This window comes from Chanos chanos, chromosome 5 (genome assembly GCF_902362185.1).
Source record: "Chanos chanos chromosome 5, fChaCha1.1, whole genome shotgun sequence".
Taxonomy (NCBI): Eukaryota; Metazoa; Chordata; class Actinopteri; order Gonorynchiformes; family Chanidae; genus Chanos; species Chanos chanos.
This window is the reverse complement of record NC_044499.1, coordinates 18760454-18778152: the sequence shown is the minus strand read 5'-3', so window position 1 is coordinate 18778152 and position 17699 is coordinate 18760454. Positions and strand designations below refer to the sequence as shown.

General features: G+C 39.9%; 1 protein-coding gene across 2 annotated transcripts in view; it reads left to right on the top strand.

Moving 5' to 3' along the window:
- The first annotated feature begins 6697 nt into the window (after positions 1-6697).
- st3gal3b (ST3 beta-galactoside alpha-2,3-sialyltransferase 3b) overlaps positions 6698-17699 on the top strand; it is a 38247-nt gene continuing 27245 nt past the window's right edge. Inside the window, exons 1-5 of one of the 2 annotated variants that reach the window (XM_030773586.1) lie at positions 6698-7014; positions 8393-8540; positions 12778-12861; positions 13302-13349; positions 16337-16379. In XM_030773586.1, the coding sequence (XP_030629446.1) occupies positions 8432-8540; positions 12778-12861; positions 13302-13349; positions 16337-16379 (284 nt within the window). In that variant the 5' untranslated portion in view covers positions 6698-7014; positions 8393-8431. The remainder of the gene's footprint in view (positions 7015-8392; positions 8541-12777; positions 12862-13301; positions 13350-16336; positions 16380-17699) is intronic. The other variant, XM_030773587.1, reaches the window with a different exon arrangement.

Sequence of the window (17699 nt, the reverse complement as noted above, 5' to 3'; positions counted from 1 at the left end):
AAGAAGGTGGCTTCAACTTTCTGGCAAATGAGTAGACTTTGCAAACTGAACACTTAAACAAAGAGGGTATGTGTACCCAAGGCAGGCAGGTAGATCAACAGTCAACAGGTGAGATTGAAGCCATGGCTTGGGCTAAAGCAGAAGCACACTTGTCTTTTGCTCAGAGGGAGATGAGAATGAAATTAGAAAAAGCTTACCATAAAGCTTCAATGGATGTGTTGGTGCTTCAAAGAGAGAACAGCCGTAGCTTTAGCCAAAGCAGAGGTCTTGGAAGCAGCGGCCGATGTAGACTGCATGAAGCATATCTGTGAGCATCAGGTCCATTTAATCCCACAGAGCACACCAGACATTAGGTCTCAGAATAATCCAAGGAAGGCAGGCAGTCATTGACGATGGTGGAGCTACTCTCTCAAGACAAGTCTACACATGTAAACACAGAGCCTGCACCTCTTCACTCTGTCCACACACCACATCTCAAAACAGAGAGTGGCCTTCCTCCTGCTGACACCACTGATGCTGTGGATCATTGTTCTCCAATGCCACTAAGAGATGAAGCTCAGCAATGTCATTTCATTTCAGATGTTCCTCATCGTCCAGGACATGGGCAAGATGGCAACTAAGAGCATGAGCCAGCATTCAACAATCACAGTCCTTCGCCTACCCTTCACTACAGTTGTGCATCTCAGTGTCCCCACCAGGACTACTGACAGATGTTAACATGACATATTTTACTTAGCTACAAGCTTGTCACCAGTGATGGGGACGAGACCACCTATATCGAGTCCAAGTCAAGACCAAGACCTTAAAGGGTCGAGCCTGAGTCGAGACCAAGACTTTGGGATTTTGGGGCGGTCAAGACCGAGTCTTTGGAGGAGTCAAGACTGAGTCGAGACTTAAATATTCAAAAGTAAATTTTCTGTAGGGTAGATTGGGGCTTGTTGGCAATAGGGGCTTGTTGGCACACTCTACATCTCCAGCTCCCTACAGGGAGTTGACTCAAAAATGTAACATAAAACATGTACCCTCTTCATATGGCCCAGTAATGGGGATGAGACCATGTACATCGAGTCCAAGACAAAATCGAGTAGAATTGCTTTCAATTCTGAGACGAGACAGAATAAAAAAGGTGGTCTCAAGACCGGTCTCAAGTACTATAACACTACTTGTCACCACTGGGGGGTATTCCAGAAAGCGGGTTTAGTGAAAACTCAGAGATAGTTAACTCAGAGTAAGTAGTAAACCTCCTAATAGAAGAGCCTTCTGGCCTCATTCTCCTAGCAAAACAAAGTCATAGGGCTCCTCTATTAGGAGATTTACTACTTGCTCTGAGTTAACTAACTCAGAGTTTTCACTAAATCCACTTTCTGGAATACCCCCCTGGTCTACTTCAATTCAGTGTACAACCTGAGAGCTACAGAGCTTGGCAGCACTCCCTCTAGAATACAATCAGAGGCTTAGACCTAATATGCAGCAAGGAGATGGACCTTTTGGTTAAGTGGCTTGGAAATGAAATGGTACAGAATACCAGGTGTATCTAGCTTACCATGTCAACCAGCCAGAGAGGGGACTCAGGACTCAGGGATTCAGGTTTGGGTCAGGCTGGACAAGTGCTATGACTCACCAGAAGCAATAGAGAATGCAGTTTGCCAAAGACAGCTTTACCAGGATATCTAATAAAGATTATCTCAAATTGCAAGAGCTGAGCAATCTTCTGATGGAACTGGAGACATCTAAGGCAAAAGGAGACCTCCCAAGCACCTCTTATCTTGCTACTCCTGTGGGAATCATCCAGTAATCTAGAAGGTACCATATGGTCTGCAGGAAAAGTGGTCATCATTGGGATCCAGCTGCACACAAGCACTACAACTTGGCCTTTCCTTTTTCTGTCTTTGTAATCTTTTTTAGCCAAGGACACAGGCTCCTCTGCAGAGCATCGGGCAAGGGTAACCCACACAATTATCAGAGGTGATGACTCTATGCACTTAAGTCTGTGGGGATGATCTCACTGATTGGTCCCACTTATCAAAATCTGGCAAGACAGAGCAGTGAAGGTCTACATGATCTTCTCTGAGGAAATGAACTTGGCTAACCCTACTGCTAAAACTGCAGCACAAAGTTCCAGCCTAAGGATGTATGCTCAGGCTGTGGAATTTTGCCTCATCCACAATAAAGCCTTCCTGGCTATTACCATCTGTGTCAGTCACCTTAAGATAGGGAACTGTGCCTATGGCTTTGGTGAGGGGAGAAGAAGTTTTATTTAGGATGAATGATCATGAGCAACAGGCCAAATGAAGAATGACAGTAATAGCTGGATGGCTGCACTGCCTTTCAGGTCACCAAAACACCACCTACCAGATAACAGAGTGCAGGCCCTCTTCCCTCTAACACAAACTCAATTTGAAAATATTTGAGAACAGCCACACAAAAGTGGCACCTCCTCTAAGGAGGATAAACGACAGTGGTGCATACCTCTCTTCGGGGTTTATTGCTCAGTGAACAGAATGTCCCTCAATTATGTTTTCTAAACTGGACCAGATCTCAGAAACACTGTGTTGGTAGTACTTATCTGGTTCCACAATGAGGCTGTTGCTGTATTAGTGGACATCCAACAGATGTTTCTTTATTTGTGAGAGAAGAGGATGTCTTCACAGTCTTGTGGTTTCAGGACAACAGTACTTCCAAAGACAAGTAATGCACTGCAGTCTTTGTCTCAACTAGACCCTCAAATTCGACAACTTTAACTTGAAGGTTTACATGCTGAGGTGTCTTATGAATTGTAAACAACACTCATGACCCTTTGGAATTTGTCACCTCAGTCACCATCGAAGGCAAGGCCATTCTCAGAGAGCTCAGACAGGAGAACAGTGATTTGGATTCCCCACTCGGACATCAGATGGAAGAGTGGTAGGTCAAATGAGCAAGGCTCTCTTAAAGACCTGAGTGGGCTCACATTCTTGGGCCCTACACAAAAGTTTCTCCCCTCACCAAAGTCATAGACACAGTCCCCTATCTTTACGTGACTGACACAGATGGTAATAGCCAGGTATGCTTCATCATGGATGAGGCAACACTCCACAGCCCAAGCATACATCCCTAGGCTGGAACTTTGTGCTGCAGTTTGAGCAGTAGGCTTAGCCAAGTTCATTTCCTCAGAGACATGCAGCTTGAGTCTATGACCTCCTACACTGATAGTAAAGTAGTTTGCATCCCTCTCTGAACCAGTCAACCCTACTATGGACACAGAGGCTCACCGCATGAGTTTCTGCATTGAACACAACAACTTCAGTGAAATTGCTCAGGTCCCAACACTTTTCCCACAGTATCCCACCTGGAAGTCTTTGATTTGGGCAATTACTCAACTCACTCACATTGCAGCTCCTTGAAGAAATACTAACCCATGAGTCCAGTTCTGCAAAGTATGGCACTGAAGTCAGTCAGCAAACTCAGTTCAGCAACTCTTACAGTCCAAACACACCATGATCCATGCTGTTCAAGAAGAAGTCAACGCTCAAGGATCTACCTTCATCAGGAAGGATCAGAGGATTCCTAAAGATAGCCCTCTGAGAGCCTTGGACCCATTCATTGATGTCCACTGCCTCCTGAGAGTCAGAGGTTGCATCACTGAAGCAGAGCTTACACAGGATAAAAAATCCCTGGTCATTCCTGATAAACATAACATTACAACCCTGCTGGTAAGGCATTTCTCAAACTATGGGCCATGGACCGGCGCCGGTCCATGATGAGGAAACTGGCGGTCCGTAGAGCCCTGCCACTGTGCCGGTCAAATTATGCTCGGTGCTTCTGTCACTCACCCGGTGAAAATAGTAACATTTTATTCAAGATTCTAGAATGTTAAACAAGCTCTCACGGGCAGGAACACATAAAATTCCCAAATCTTGAATAAAATATTACTATTTTCAAAGCAGGAAGTTCAGTCAAGGGGATGGGGGCCTGGCAGTTTCCTCAGTGCTGGTCCACAGCCCATAGTTTGAGAAACGCTGTTCTGGATGCTTTGAGGTTCATTGATGCTCAAAGGTGAGCTTACGGTTATGTACAATATACACCTCTGTGTTCCCTTTATTTTCAGTTTCACCCTTTCTGATCTGCTAAAATTCGATCGTGGCAGGTGTTTCTCAACTGTTGAAACACACAGTTTAGCATAGAGGACAGTACAATGATATATATTTGTCTAGTTGGAAGTGTTGAAATGGTCCATGGTGTTCACTAAGGTAAAATATTAACTGAGTCTGTTTATGTCTCTGTATTGTCACGTGCTTCTCCTTGCAACCAGTGTTGCTGAGAATGTTCCTTACTTTTCTACGGCAGAGTAAATTACTTAGCTCCCTATAATATTTGATTTGTCTCTGACAAAATTTTCTGGAAATTCTATAAAAATACTATGAGGAAATAGTTTATGTATTGAGTAACTTAGGTAAGAGTGACTCAGGTATAACTGCACAATCAAAAGGCAAACAAACAAATAACCTTTGACCACCCTTTGAAATACTGATCTTGGTACACAAATACAGCATGATCCAATCTGCATTAAGTAATGTTTTTCAAACATTGCAACAGATTAACAGAGTTAATGGAACTTGTTTTGATTATGTATCAGTTTTATAGCTGATCATATTTATGAAACATATTTGTGAAACTAATGAAAGTAATGGTAATTCATCTGGTTTGGGGTAACCATTTTCCCTCTTTCCATTTCCAAAACTTGTCCAGCCCTTGATCGATTGCAAGTCTGTTCTTGACAGTTAAACGAACCAAAGAGCAGAACTCATCCATGGTTTTACAACAGCAGTAGTAAATTATTCATTGGTCTGAAAACAATGCTTAATGAAGACGTATTTGCACAGGGTGTTCATGCAAAAAAAAAAAAAATTATTTGTTTGTTTTTGTTTGTTTGTTTTTGGGGTCGGGGGTGGATGTGGGCCCTGAATTTGTTTGTTTTTGTTTGTTTGTTTTTTTGGGGGGATGGTGGTGGATATAGACCCTGACTAAAGTCTACTTTAAATTTGTGTCAGGCGGTATGTTTCTTGGTCAAAAGAAACACTTGATTACCCTCAAAATTTTGTTATGCATTTTTTGGAGTACATTTCTGGTCCTTGTTCATCATAAATATGCAGTGCATTATGTACATAAGTTCAAAGTGGATTCAAAGTGGAGTAGTGCAGGCTTTGCAAAATGCAAAGCAATAACTTTTTGAAGTGTCTACTTCGATACATGGCATTATGTCCCCTGAGCGAATTCCATGATTCAGATAGGGTCTTTGTGGCTAAGAGTCATAATGGAAACACAGGGATTTTGGCATCTGAAGATAAACGGCTAATCCTATCCTGATAAAGATAGCATCAATTTTATCGCACTTTTAAGAGATTGTTCAATAAACTCTTGAAGCAAACAATCTTGTCCAGAGGGAACACTGGAGTTTTTTTTTGTTTTTGTTTTTTTAGCTCTGAGACCATACAATACCAGTTCCTTAAAGTGTGAATTATTTATTATGCCTCCCATATCATATGTTTCCAATACAATGACTAACATGTTCATCTCATGCAACCCTCTAACAAACAAGCCATGTTAGCAAGGATCAAGTGGAAACATTATTAAACATTACTGATGGATTACTATTAAGCATTATTATGGACAAATTGATGCCATATATATATATATATATATATATATATATATGTGTGTGTGTGTGTGTGTGTGTGTGTATATATATATATATATATATATATACAATTAGAAACTGGCAAATTGTTAGAACACATTTTGTTTTTGCGCAACCTATTGATTACGTAAAGTCCCTCTAAATTCTGTTAGAAAGCTGGTCTTTGTCAGTTATTTTCTGAAAGTATGTAAATGGTGAAAAAAAGAAAGGGGAAAAAAACACAAGGTGGATATTTTCTGTGGTAGAGATGAAGATGCCTTCCATATAGACACTGCATAATTTCCCATAATTGTAGTATTTTTGTTCACAATGGTAGGAAGTTTCCAGAACTAAAATATCAACAAATACTAGCAGCTCTGTTTAGGGAATGAAGGGACCAGACACATCATTATGACTATGTAAACACAGCACTTGGATTAATCTCCATACTCTGATGGAAAACAATCATAGAGGTTCAGGGCTTGTGTTACCAAGTGGATTTAATATTTATTGATTGGTCAGCAGCAAGCTCTTTAGAAGGCTGCACTGGCACCTTTCAGACTAAATGTACTGTCCCAGGCAAATATTAGAGTAGACCATAATACACATGTAAGGAGCTTGTCTTTGGCTCATCTGAAAGCTATCTTGTTTTTGTCTTATTCAGTGGTGGTACAATGTTAGTGCTGTGTTTATTCTGTACTCAAACCCTGGTATTAACCAACAGTCATTCACACATTTTTGTCTATAAAGGATCCCTTCAGTAAACACTAATAACTCTTGAGTGAATTTCAAAATAATTTGCTTGAGTTCTGAAATACAGAGTTAAATCTTTGGGCTGACATATGCTTTGTTCTAAGTGTTCTAAGTTCCTAAAAAAAAAGAGAGAGAGAGAGAGAGAGAGAGAGAGAGAGAGAGAGAGAACAACAAAACTTTAATGCACAGTGCACCTAAAGGGCAGGCTGGATGCATTGTTCCAGTTCCGAATATAATATTATATGAAATGCTGAATGCATTGTTCCAATCAGAATGTAATATAGTAGCCAGACCCACGTGAAGGACTGATACTCTAATCCTGTCTATGTAACGAACGTTGTCAGAGAGACCGCAGCGGATGGTAGACACTTCACTGGCTTTCTCAACTAAAAGTGGCCCTCCCACCCTGAGCGGTGACGGAGCGTTATTCCACGCAGTAGTCTGGCTTCTCACCATTTGAGACCGTAGTTACCCATAAATTGGAACAATAAATATGGCAAGAGAAGGACGGACAATGCGGCCGTGTAACCGATGAAATTCTTTTTTCCGCCCATTTTCTTAGGCGTTGGTTTGGATGAGCTGTGGTCTGAGAAGGGAAAGGACAGGTAAAGAAATTAAGAAAAAGCACGTTTTAGATTGCTGTATGTCATCATGTTCTCGCATTGTCAGATCATCATTGTACCTTTGTCATTATACGAATGTCCGTTTATTAGGTAATTGGTGGCATGGTTTATGTTTGTAATTATTTTCAAAGTGCTAGCCATAGTTGCTCTACCGCTCTAAGGGGGGTTTATGGTAGAAAAATTAGGTTAGCTTGTTGGGTGGACTCGATAACTCGGCTCCCCCCAAGGGTACAACAATGTAGACAGGCCCACAAAATCCACGGCACTTTCCTGCAACAGGAGACCCAAAAAATTTCGGCAAGCTGGAAAATGCTGTTCGTTAATCTCTGCGGCTTTCGTGTATTTACTGCTTGTTTTTTTTTTTCTTTTTTTCTTATCTTAAATTTGAACTTGTTATGCAATGATGAAAGAAACGATAAGAAACATTCGCTCCAGTTATGCGTCTAGAGTCTTGTGAGAGAGGTAGGTTTGTGGATAGCAGTTGGCTAGCACCGTTATTCTCATCTTCATCAAGACCGAGGCATAAGCTAACGTTAGAGGCAAGTTAGCTCGTGAATTAGGTTAGCGTGCAGTACATGCTCCACTGGGGTTGGAGAAGTTGCATGTCTGCCTCTGGAAAAATAGGAGGGGATATGTGATGAAAAGTTAGCTAACCACATAGCAACCTATGGGTATACATATGGAAAAGCTTGCGGACGTTTTCTTTTTTATTTGTTGTTTGTGAAAGGTATTGCCGTATTTTAGTCCACTTGAACGAATTTAGAATCAAAACATATGTCTCTTTATAATCTAGAGCAATTCATGTTAGCAGCGAGCCACCTATTTTGTTGTTGAACTCAACACGGACCAGAGATCACTGAAATCATTTCTCAGTTATTTTGTGTTATCGGATCAGATAGTATCATTAAATTTGTTTGTTCGATGCGTAGGTAGAACGTTGATGTCGTCCATTAACCAAATTCTGTTGCGCTTTTCTTCAGATTTAATTTAATGTCAGATTCGCTACAATGATTTGTGTAAGTAATCCCGGTAAAATAAAGAACGACTGTTCTTCTTGCATTTTAAATACAAATATTGTGTTCTCTCTGCAATGGAACACAATATTCATGTTAATCATCAATAATCTTGGTCGATATCATCAAGTTTTGTTTGAGACACAGTTGATTCGTTAGAAATATGGAAGAAAGGGACAGAGTTTGGATCAAGAATTTTAAATGAGTTAATCTCTGCATACAAGCACGGGATAAACTTTAAAATTATGCTTTTCCCACCTCCCTCTCTGTTTCTCCTGGTTTAAAAATGATAGTATTACATCCTGCAGAGCCTGAAGGTTTAATCCTGTGTTCTCCTATCTGTATAGAGGATGCACCAGATGGTACGATGTGAATGATTGGGGATCATGAAGCCTACACACAAACTGCTGTTTGTTTTGTGTCCCATGCTGGTCCTGGGCTTCATCTATTACTCTTCTGGAAAGCTACATTTGAACGTATGGGGCCAGAAGCCGCGTAAGTAACAACCTGACCTTGTCTTTCTTTTTATCCGTTTGTTGCGCATTCTGTTTCATCCCTGTGTTGAAATGACTTTGAGTGCGTCAGTATGCCCCTTTTGGTCTGTTACTGTTTACAAACACCATTTCAATTATTAAACCTGCTCACTGTGTTGCTCACACAACTTTTTATCTTTGAGAACCTATCAGATGTGCTCGCTCTTAGTGTGTCTATCATAGCAAATCCTTGAAACACTCTTCATCTTACCAAATGCACTTCCTGATTTTGTTGGAAAAAGCATACAGACACGTGTTTTCTCGACTTTAGATACTGATGTCAGTATCAGGGTTTTTTTTTTTTTCTGGAGGGGATAGGTGGGCTTGATGGTCATGTTAATATTATCAGTTCTCAGAGTGTCTCAGTCACAATGTATTATTATTTAAAACCTAGAGACACTGAACAACTTTTAAAGTGAGCTTGGCCTCATTCTTCATTCTTCAAAGTTTCCCTCTGAATTCATGTTTTTTTTTCCCCACATTTACTGAGTATAATTTGTATCAAGTAGAGACAGAAATTCTGCATGCATTTTTCAACACACTTGTGGGATGTTTGTGCACTGTGGGTACTCTGACAGTGGTAACATGGTGTGGTTTCATTGTTGCCTTGATCAAAAAAGGCGCTGAGTGAAAAAAAAAAGAAAAAAAAAACAGCTTTCAAAGGGTGTTTGGTGTAGTTTTAAAGCACGCGATCACTGACTGTATGAGAGTAGAACTGGTAGGATAAGGCTTTCCTCAGCAAAATAAATGATTGTAGCTAAAGTATCAGATAATGTTAGATCTAAACAGCATTTTTGGTCATGAAGATATGAAATAGCTGGAGTTACTATGGCCTCTGCAGAACTGTTCAAGCGCTGTGCAAAGTCAAAGAGCGTGTTAATTAATAGCTACGTATACTTGTTAATTGCAGTAGGAAGTGTTTGTAAAAAGGTTGTGTCTCGACACAAATAGGCGTCTCGTTCTACATTTGTGTTTTTGACTTGTTATTGCTCTGATATTTGCTCATAGTAAGCTGAGGTCAGGCAGAAGATGAATGCTGCTAACAAAAGACAAAATAATTTTCACACCCATGTCAAATAATGAGTCTTTTATTAGATTGGTTTGAGCCAACTGGACATCAAATGAGTAGTTTAATTCAACAGAGATAAATCATTTGTTCAAATAAACATGTTTATTATGCTTACTCTCATTGAGAATTTTTGTTTCATTGTACATTGTTTTATCAACACTCAAGAAATATTTAGTTAATGCAGTAGAGTCAAGGGAAGGGGCATCATTCTGTAACAGAGAAATTGCCATTTTTGGCTTCTTAGATTTAGGTGATTGTCAAGTGCCTTTGCATACTTAGCAGTACTAAGATGTCAAGTACAGTTTCTCTCTGTGACCCCTTTTCAGAAATGTTCTGCTCCCTGGATGTGGTAAAGTGATCCTCCTGCTTTCATTAGTGATATTGTGTAATCAGTCTGATAGTTGCTAAAGAAACCGTGTTGATGATTGCATCTTTAGTTCATTTTTAATGTATGACCAAAAATGCAGCAAGCTGTTTCCTCTTTTCCTTTTTTTTTCTGTTTTTCCTTTTCATCAACGCTCTTTAACTGCCTTATCACTTTGCATTTTTACCAAGAGGGATTTATGTAAGAGTTTGAGAAAACGAGTGGAGAAGCCTGGTTTAGTTAAAGAGTTAGTAAAAAAAAAAAAAAAAAAAACGATTTAGAGATTTACAGCTTATCCCTCCAGTTGATGTTCAGCCACTAGAGGGCAAAAGAACCATTATAATGAAAGGCATTATGACAGTTTCTGAGGATCTTGCACAACAGAGTTTGTCCACATGGGTGAGCTTATGACCAGGAAATGGTCACTAGCACTTTTCTCTCTCAGGCAATAAGAGAAATCCTCTGTTTCTGTTGGGAGATCTTAAGTAATCAGATAACTGACAGGTATTAAGATTGTTGTACCACAGGGCTGCTTTTTTAATCTCTTAAGCCTCCCATTTTTTTTGTCTGTATGGCTTTATTTGGTGATAGGCCTGATAAATGTTTCCACCAACATACTGCAGTTGCTACTGAGTGACTCCACAATAATTTATGACCTGATTGTACTATAGTAACAATGTTTACATGTGACAGTGTCTAAATTGTCAGATCGCTTTCCTTCCCAGTTTTAATATCAAACCTGTTTATACTGCAGTTTAGTTATTCATCATGCTGTTAAGTGTTAAGCTTTATTGACCTATGCGATAGTCTATTTATGGAGGCATTGTTACTGTATATTTTCATGATATACTAATTGCATCTGAAGGAACATCCAGTTAACAGTTGCCCCTTGTAATTCTGCAAGCTTACGTAGCTACAAATTTTGTTATTTACAAAGATGCACACAGTCTCTGACTGGTGGTGTCACAGAACAGAAGATTATAAGGCTGCACTGTCAATAGTGAACAGTTTTATGAGTTTAATGTGAAGCACATACAATTTGAGAAGATCACCTGGATCATGACGTTCATTTTTAGTTTACCAAAAGCCCCCAAGTATAATGAAGAGCGCCAAGCACATCACATATTTCAAATGTTTTTGGTACCTACACACACCTCAGCTGAAAGTCTCCCTACGCTCCAAGAGTCATCATATTTACTGCGTTGTGGGATGGAGGTATGATTGAGGTGACTTTGTTCCTTTGTGTCTTCTCACCTCCTCTGATTTGTCAGTCAAACTTCATCTGCCCTACAAGCACTCTCTCTCTCAGCCTAGTCTACTAGCAGGCACATTCAGCCCTACACTTGTATGGGCAAATTATATAAAAGGGCGGCGCTTAGCTTTACTCCACTTGAGCAAAGAACAAAATTAGGTGATACTGTGATACTGATTCTGTATCACTCAGGCATATTTCAACAACCCAGCCAGTTTCTCCTTAACTCAACAAGCACATATGAGGGTGTGAAGTAGCTCTCATTTTACAGATTAGCAAACGTTTAGTGGTACGTGTCTTACCTGAGCCACATGCGTTGAGCCACGACCTTGCCACCACGAAGCTCTGACTCTAAGAAGACCATAATGATTGCAGCAAACATACTCCTGAGCTCACGTTTGTGTCACTCACTCACCACTTCTGAAATGATCAATATCCTGAAATCAACACTCAGAAAGACCCGCTGTCATTACTGAGATACCACAGTCGGAGAGCTCTCAACGCTGATGGCGTACATTCAGCATAACTGCTCGCTGAACCAACCTTTACAAATTTATGCCACTATTACGTGAAGACTAATCATCTATGGAAAATCTGGATTTTGTTTTTGTTTTTTTAGACATTGTGTTACTTGAGAGATACCAGTCTTGTGTGTAAAGCACTGTTACGCACTTAACAGTCTATTAGCATAGGATTTGTGCTCAGTTAATGAGTCTTAACTATACAGAGAGGGAAGGCTTGGTTTTGGCATGTTATAAAATACTGTAAAACTATTTTCAAGTGTTAGCCTAGATTTTTTTTTGTCATTACACATGATTAGAAACTGTATCAGAGTTTTTGTCAGTAAAGTTGCTAATAATTTAAATAAGGTAACTTGATCATTTTGGAGTATTTGCATAACCAGTAGTTTGAATCAAGAGAATAAGTCTAGTTTTTAAGATTTATTTTTGCTTACTTGACCTTCTGAAAATGATTTGATTGACCAAAAAAAAAACAAAAACAAAAACAAAAAAAACCCATTTTAACCAGAAGATTCTCTCTCCTGGATTTTCTATTTCGGATAGTCTTGCCATCTTGAACTCTTTTGGAAAGAGAGCGGCTAGATTAATTATAAACAGCACATTGACGCAGTTGCTCCTAGTTTATTTTGGAAAATTTTGTGAACCTAGCACGTGTTCCTTTGAACCTAACTTGTTATGCTAGGCCCTTTGCACAAATCGTAAAGATAAATGGTAAGAATGGCTTTGAAAGAGGAAGAAGGAAGGAAACGCAGCCTTTTTTTTTTTCAATTTTTCAAACACATTACATCCCATCTGTGAGATTTGGTCTGTGATGTGTTTTGATGTTTCTGTATAACTCTTACTATCACAATAACAGTAATGCTGATCATGTCTGTGGCGGTGTGGTTCACCTGATCCTATGTGTAGTTATGTATAAAAAAAAAATTATAATAATAACTCCAGTGCAAAAATTATATTGCAGCTCTTCTGATGTCTAATTCCCTTCATTTGCAGTAAAAGACGTGGGGACCAGCGTCAGTGTCAATGTTACTGTCACTAAAGCAAACCAAAACCAAGCTAAGGCAAAAGCAGTCAAAGGTAGAAACAGCACGGCACTTTGCCTTCCATTATAGTGTTGGTGGGTAATTGGTGAAATGAACACTAAAGGGCTTGTCTAACACCTTATTCCATCTGTCCTTTCCTTATTCAGAGAAGGCATAATTCGCATCTTTAATCTGCTCAAACATCTTCAGACACATCTAACCAGAAAAAGCAATGCAAACTTGGTGGTTATGACTACGCGTTGAAATGGTGATGGGACACCGAAGTTGGCCTTAATTGAACCGAAGGCACTAACACCTAACGAACCTCCCTTTCCTCAGATTTTTGTCACAAAAAAAGGAAAAAAAAGGGAGATGAATAATAGGTTTGGGCTGGGGATTGCTGCTTTTGGAAAGACTGGGTCACAGTCACAGAGTCTCTGCTGGCACTGGTTGTTATGGTCATGGCTGAGGCTAACCCATGGTCTTCTGTTTCAGAGCCAGAGGTGGACAGCATCGTCTCCGTGGGACGAATAGTAGGCTCAGGTACAAGCCTAACCTCCCCCTTGTAAAAAAACAACGCACCCTGAAAACACTCAAAAGCGAGTAGAGATGTTGGGAGGTCCGCCATCTCTGGATTGTACTGTTTTCAGATTTTTTCGCACCAAATTAAAGCTTTGTTGACCCTAAATTTCTTTTCTACACTTACAGATATTTAGTTACAAGGAGAGAGGATTTTCAGAATTTCTGCATCCTGTTTCGTGAAAAATTACATGCTACCAAGTGATTGAAGATTAACTTCTAAATTAGCTGTTGTGTGCTCAAAGCAAAGTATTTGCTTCCTGAAAACTCACTTGTTTGATCGTGATATTGGATTTATCAGAGTCCATCCAGTAAGCAAACACGTAACCCTTCACAGAGGTCAAGCTGTGTGGGAACCTGTGACCTCCCAATATTAGTTTGCTTTGCCAGAGTGTCAGTTGTGTGAGAGTAACTTTGTCCTTGCCTTTTAACTCTTCCTAGACACAGTTTTATCTAAACATCTGACTAATCAATGAGTATGTGAATGTGTGTGTTTTTCCCTTATGTGAAAGCTGCTGCAGGAGGATTTAGAGGTAACAAAAATCCATCCCTCCTGCAGTTTTACTCACACATCTGATTAATCTATGAATGTGTGTATCTTTCATTATATTAACATTGTTGCAAGAGGAATTATAGGTGGTTAAAACTCCTGTACAGTAATAGTTTCCGTGGCACACACGATCACTAAATTAAACGAATTATAGGTCTTCATCACTGTGGAGTTTTGGTAACCCTTTACTCCTTAAAATGACTTTGCAGAAATCCTACCTCTATGTCCTCAGCTGTCTTTAGGCTGGCAAACGAGCAAGACATCGAATCACCGCATTTCACTCCCATCACTATGATTGCTGTTGTCATTATTTACTTAAGCTGTCCTTTCCTGGAACAGTGAAAATACATTGTGTGTCTTTGAGAAGTGGAATGGCAAGAGACACAAAGTCACTAGACATCTGACCTCAGGTTGTGTCGGCCTTTATTTTGGATAGACTCTTAATGCTTCCTGCCTGAAACCTGCTGCTCAAAGATGGTGACATTACGCTTCTTCTCTACATACTGACAACGCCATATAACAGTGCTACAAGGCCTCATGCCCCAGGTTATGCAATGGACAACCATTCACCGGCAAATCCTTTCCTTTCTTCCTCTTACAGCACGCCAGCTGCATCACCCTGGGCATATCACTGAAAGCGCAGCACTGACAAACACTACCCTCTTACCCCCTCTGCTCCACTGTCCACTTGACCAGGGATGGGTCCCTCCTTTGATTTCTGTCTAGGTTTAGTGCTAAAATTTGTGTTGTGTCCTCTTGTCACGCAACGTACTCGTGATATGTGTTTTCTCTTCTCAATTAACTGCTTGTGGATGTCTCTATTTAAACAACTGTTATCTTATTTGAACTTATGTAAATTATATATGAATTATGATATGGTATACGGTACAATGCATTGTATATGAAATCTGATAGGTCAGAATATCAGTAGAGTGAGGCCTCAGTTGTATATTTTATGGCAAAGTAGCTGTGTGTTTTAACTTGACTTAAGATTTCTCACAGTTTGAGGATAATAATAAATTCGTAGTGAGACAACGGACGTAATTTGCTTAGGTGAATTACATGGTGTTCCAGTTTAGTATTTCAGTACTATCTAGTCAGATCTGTGTGTTTCATGGCTTTGTGCCACAGTCTTGGATCACACATGTGGTAGGTAATTAAGTGAAGTTTACATGAAGTTATCAGACTTAACATGGGCAGAAATGATCATGCCTTTAAGGGTTCTTTTAAGAATAACTATTGATTCTATACCACATCTTAAATCTGTCCATTAGCAAGTGGGTTTTATTTTGCTTCAGTTATTCAACACTCAGAAATGATCTGCCCTCGGGTCTGTAGGCTCTAGTCGGTTCTGACCTGCAGATACACAAACTGTGTATTTTACTGATTATATTGTTTGAGTTTCAGACAGGGTAAAACTAAATAGAACAAGCTATTGATTAATAGATATTGTTCTTATAGGGCCATGTTTTTACCGATTCCCGTAGACCTGCTGTAGGGTATAGTAGTCCATGACACAAATAAGAATGTTTTTTTATTGTTCCAATGTAGACATATTTTAGAACAGAATAGTCTGGTGAAAGTGTACGTGTTTAATCCTTTATTGATCTTTGGCAGGACGGTGTAGCACAGTTTGTCTTTTTCAAGACTGATATGGTAGTGGATAAAAGAGACAGGGGCAAGGCCTTAGGAGCAACATGAGGTAGAAGTGTTTTGTGCAAGGGCACAACAGCAATAGCCAGAAGAAGGGGAGAGATGTAACATCCAGCACTGAGACAACATCTTTAGGTACCCTACCTCTGAACTGAAGCAGCAGTTCTCCAGTTCCTGGTGTGATGCTCTAAATAAACTGAGCAACTGTTGCCCCAATTTTAATATTAACCTTAACATTAATTCATTTTTTCCTACTCTGGTGAGATGTTAGTAGGATCACTTTTGCCTTTTGTTTTCATCGCTATTTTTATTTATTTTATTTTTATTTTCCATATCTGCAGAGCTTCAAGGGCACCTATGGACTGACAAAGGTTTTGCCCCATAGGTGATCATCAACTGCCTGTGAAATCTAATTTTTCTCAGTTTTATTTTCAATTTTCAAAAGGAATGATCTGGCCGGCCAAGTCTAACCTCGCTCGTTCTGCTGTGCACTGTCTAACCTCTCACTGAGCGCTTGACATGAAATATTTCAGTGGAACATTTCAGTGGAAATGTACCATCTACTGACTTGGGAGTCTGTTAAAACTCTGCCCGTGGTGATTTTTCTGGCCTTAGAGGATTCAAACATAAAAAAAAAGAGATTTTGATAAAAATAAAGAAACAAATGACTGCTTGTATCCCACAGTCATTGTCTTTGTTCGACAGTTGCGGTGTCTCTGATTGTTAATTTCCTCTTTTGCTTCTGCAGTGTATGATAAGCAAGGATTCCTGGTGAAGCTGGATGGAAAGCTGTAAGTAAACTCTTCTTAAAACTGCTACAGCTAAGTTCAAACATTTGTTTTGAAACGTGCTTCCTGTTTGTATTTCAATAGGTTTACAATCTAAGAGGTATAAGTGCACCTCTATGTATGTATGTATGTATGTAGTGAGTTGGTGTGAGTATAGCGAGAACTTGTGGTAGCTGTTTGAGTGTTTAGTTCTTTTGCTCAAAGGCGCCAGAGATCTCAAACCTACACCTCACCCCAGACACTCATCACAGAGCATCAGAGAAGCCATGTCCATCCACACTGTGCTCTTGTACAATAAGCAAAGCTTCAGACAGGTTTAGACTTCATTTACGCTGTGAGTACAACTGTCTGTGAGGTGTGCCTTATCACCTCCCTGGCTATAGTCCACCACTTACCCTAGTGTTTAAAGACTCCGGCTTGTCAGTTAGGGAAAATACAACACCGTCCTATTGGACCCACTAATTCATCACCATGATGGCTCAAGCTAAATAACTTTATAAATAACTCATTGCTTTAACATAGACTATGTGACTTTTGAAAACAAATTATTAGGTGGTGCTGTGTGGTCAGTAGATAACATGGACCGTTGACAGCAATGCTGTAGATCCCTCATTCCTGCGTGATAAGCCCGTTCATCAGAATGTGATAAAAAAAGAAATGGACACCTTATTCCGATTACAGTGCTACGCGATCCCAACCGCTAAAAACGCATTTGAAACTTTGGCGGCTTTGAACGCTAGTCTACAGTAAAGTGAATTGGCATTTTTCCCCAGGTGGTCCAGCCAGAGTGTATCCATCCTCACTCACCCACACTGCTCTACCTCAGTGCCTGACTGCCTGGCCTCTCATGGCGAGAAATGTCTCCCCTCTCCCTGTTTATTTGAACTGTTCTCACAGTGTACTGCCAATTATTAATGAGCGGAGCTACAGTGTCACTGGTATGACAGTTTCGACTCGGCCTCATCCAGTGAGACGGACGTTATTGATTATTCCAACATCAAACTGATTATTTCAACAATCTCCCCCAAAAAACTATTTTGAGGGGTTTTTAGCTAATATGATAAATGAAGAGGTTTTTTGGGGGGGGGTTTAAGTTTATTCCTACCTCACCGCTCTTTGGTTTCATAACCTCTTAATACTCTGTGAGAAATGTCTCAAAGCCCAAAAGTTTATAAGAAAATGGTCTCAATATAAACTGTGGAAAGGTGAATGATGGGAAACCTGCAAAACAATAGAAAAATGTAATGTGCCCATCAAAAACTGTGTACTGTAAATTATCATTGTAAATCCTTTGCCCGCCGCATGTCAGCTTCTAAATCACTT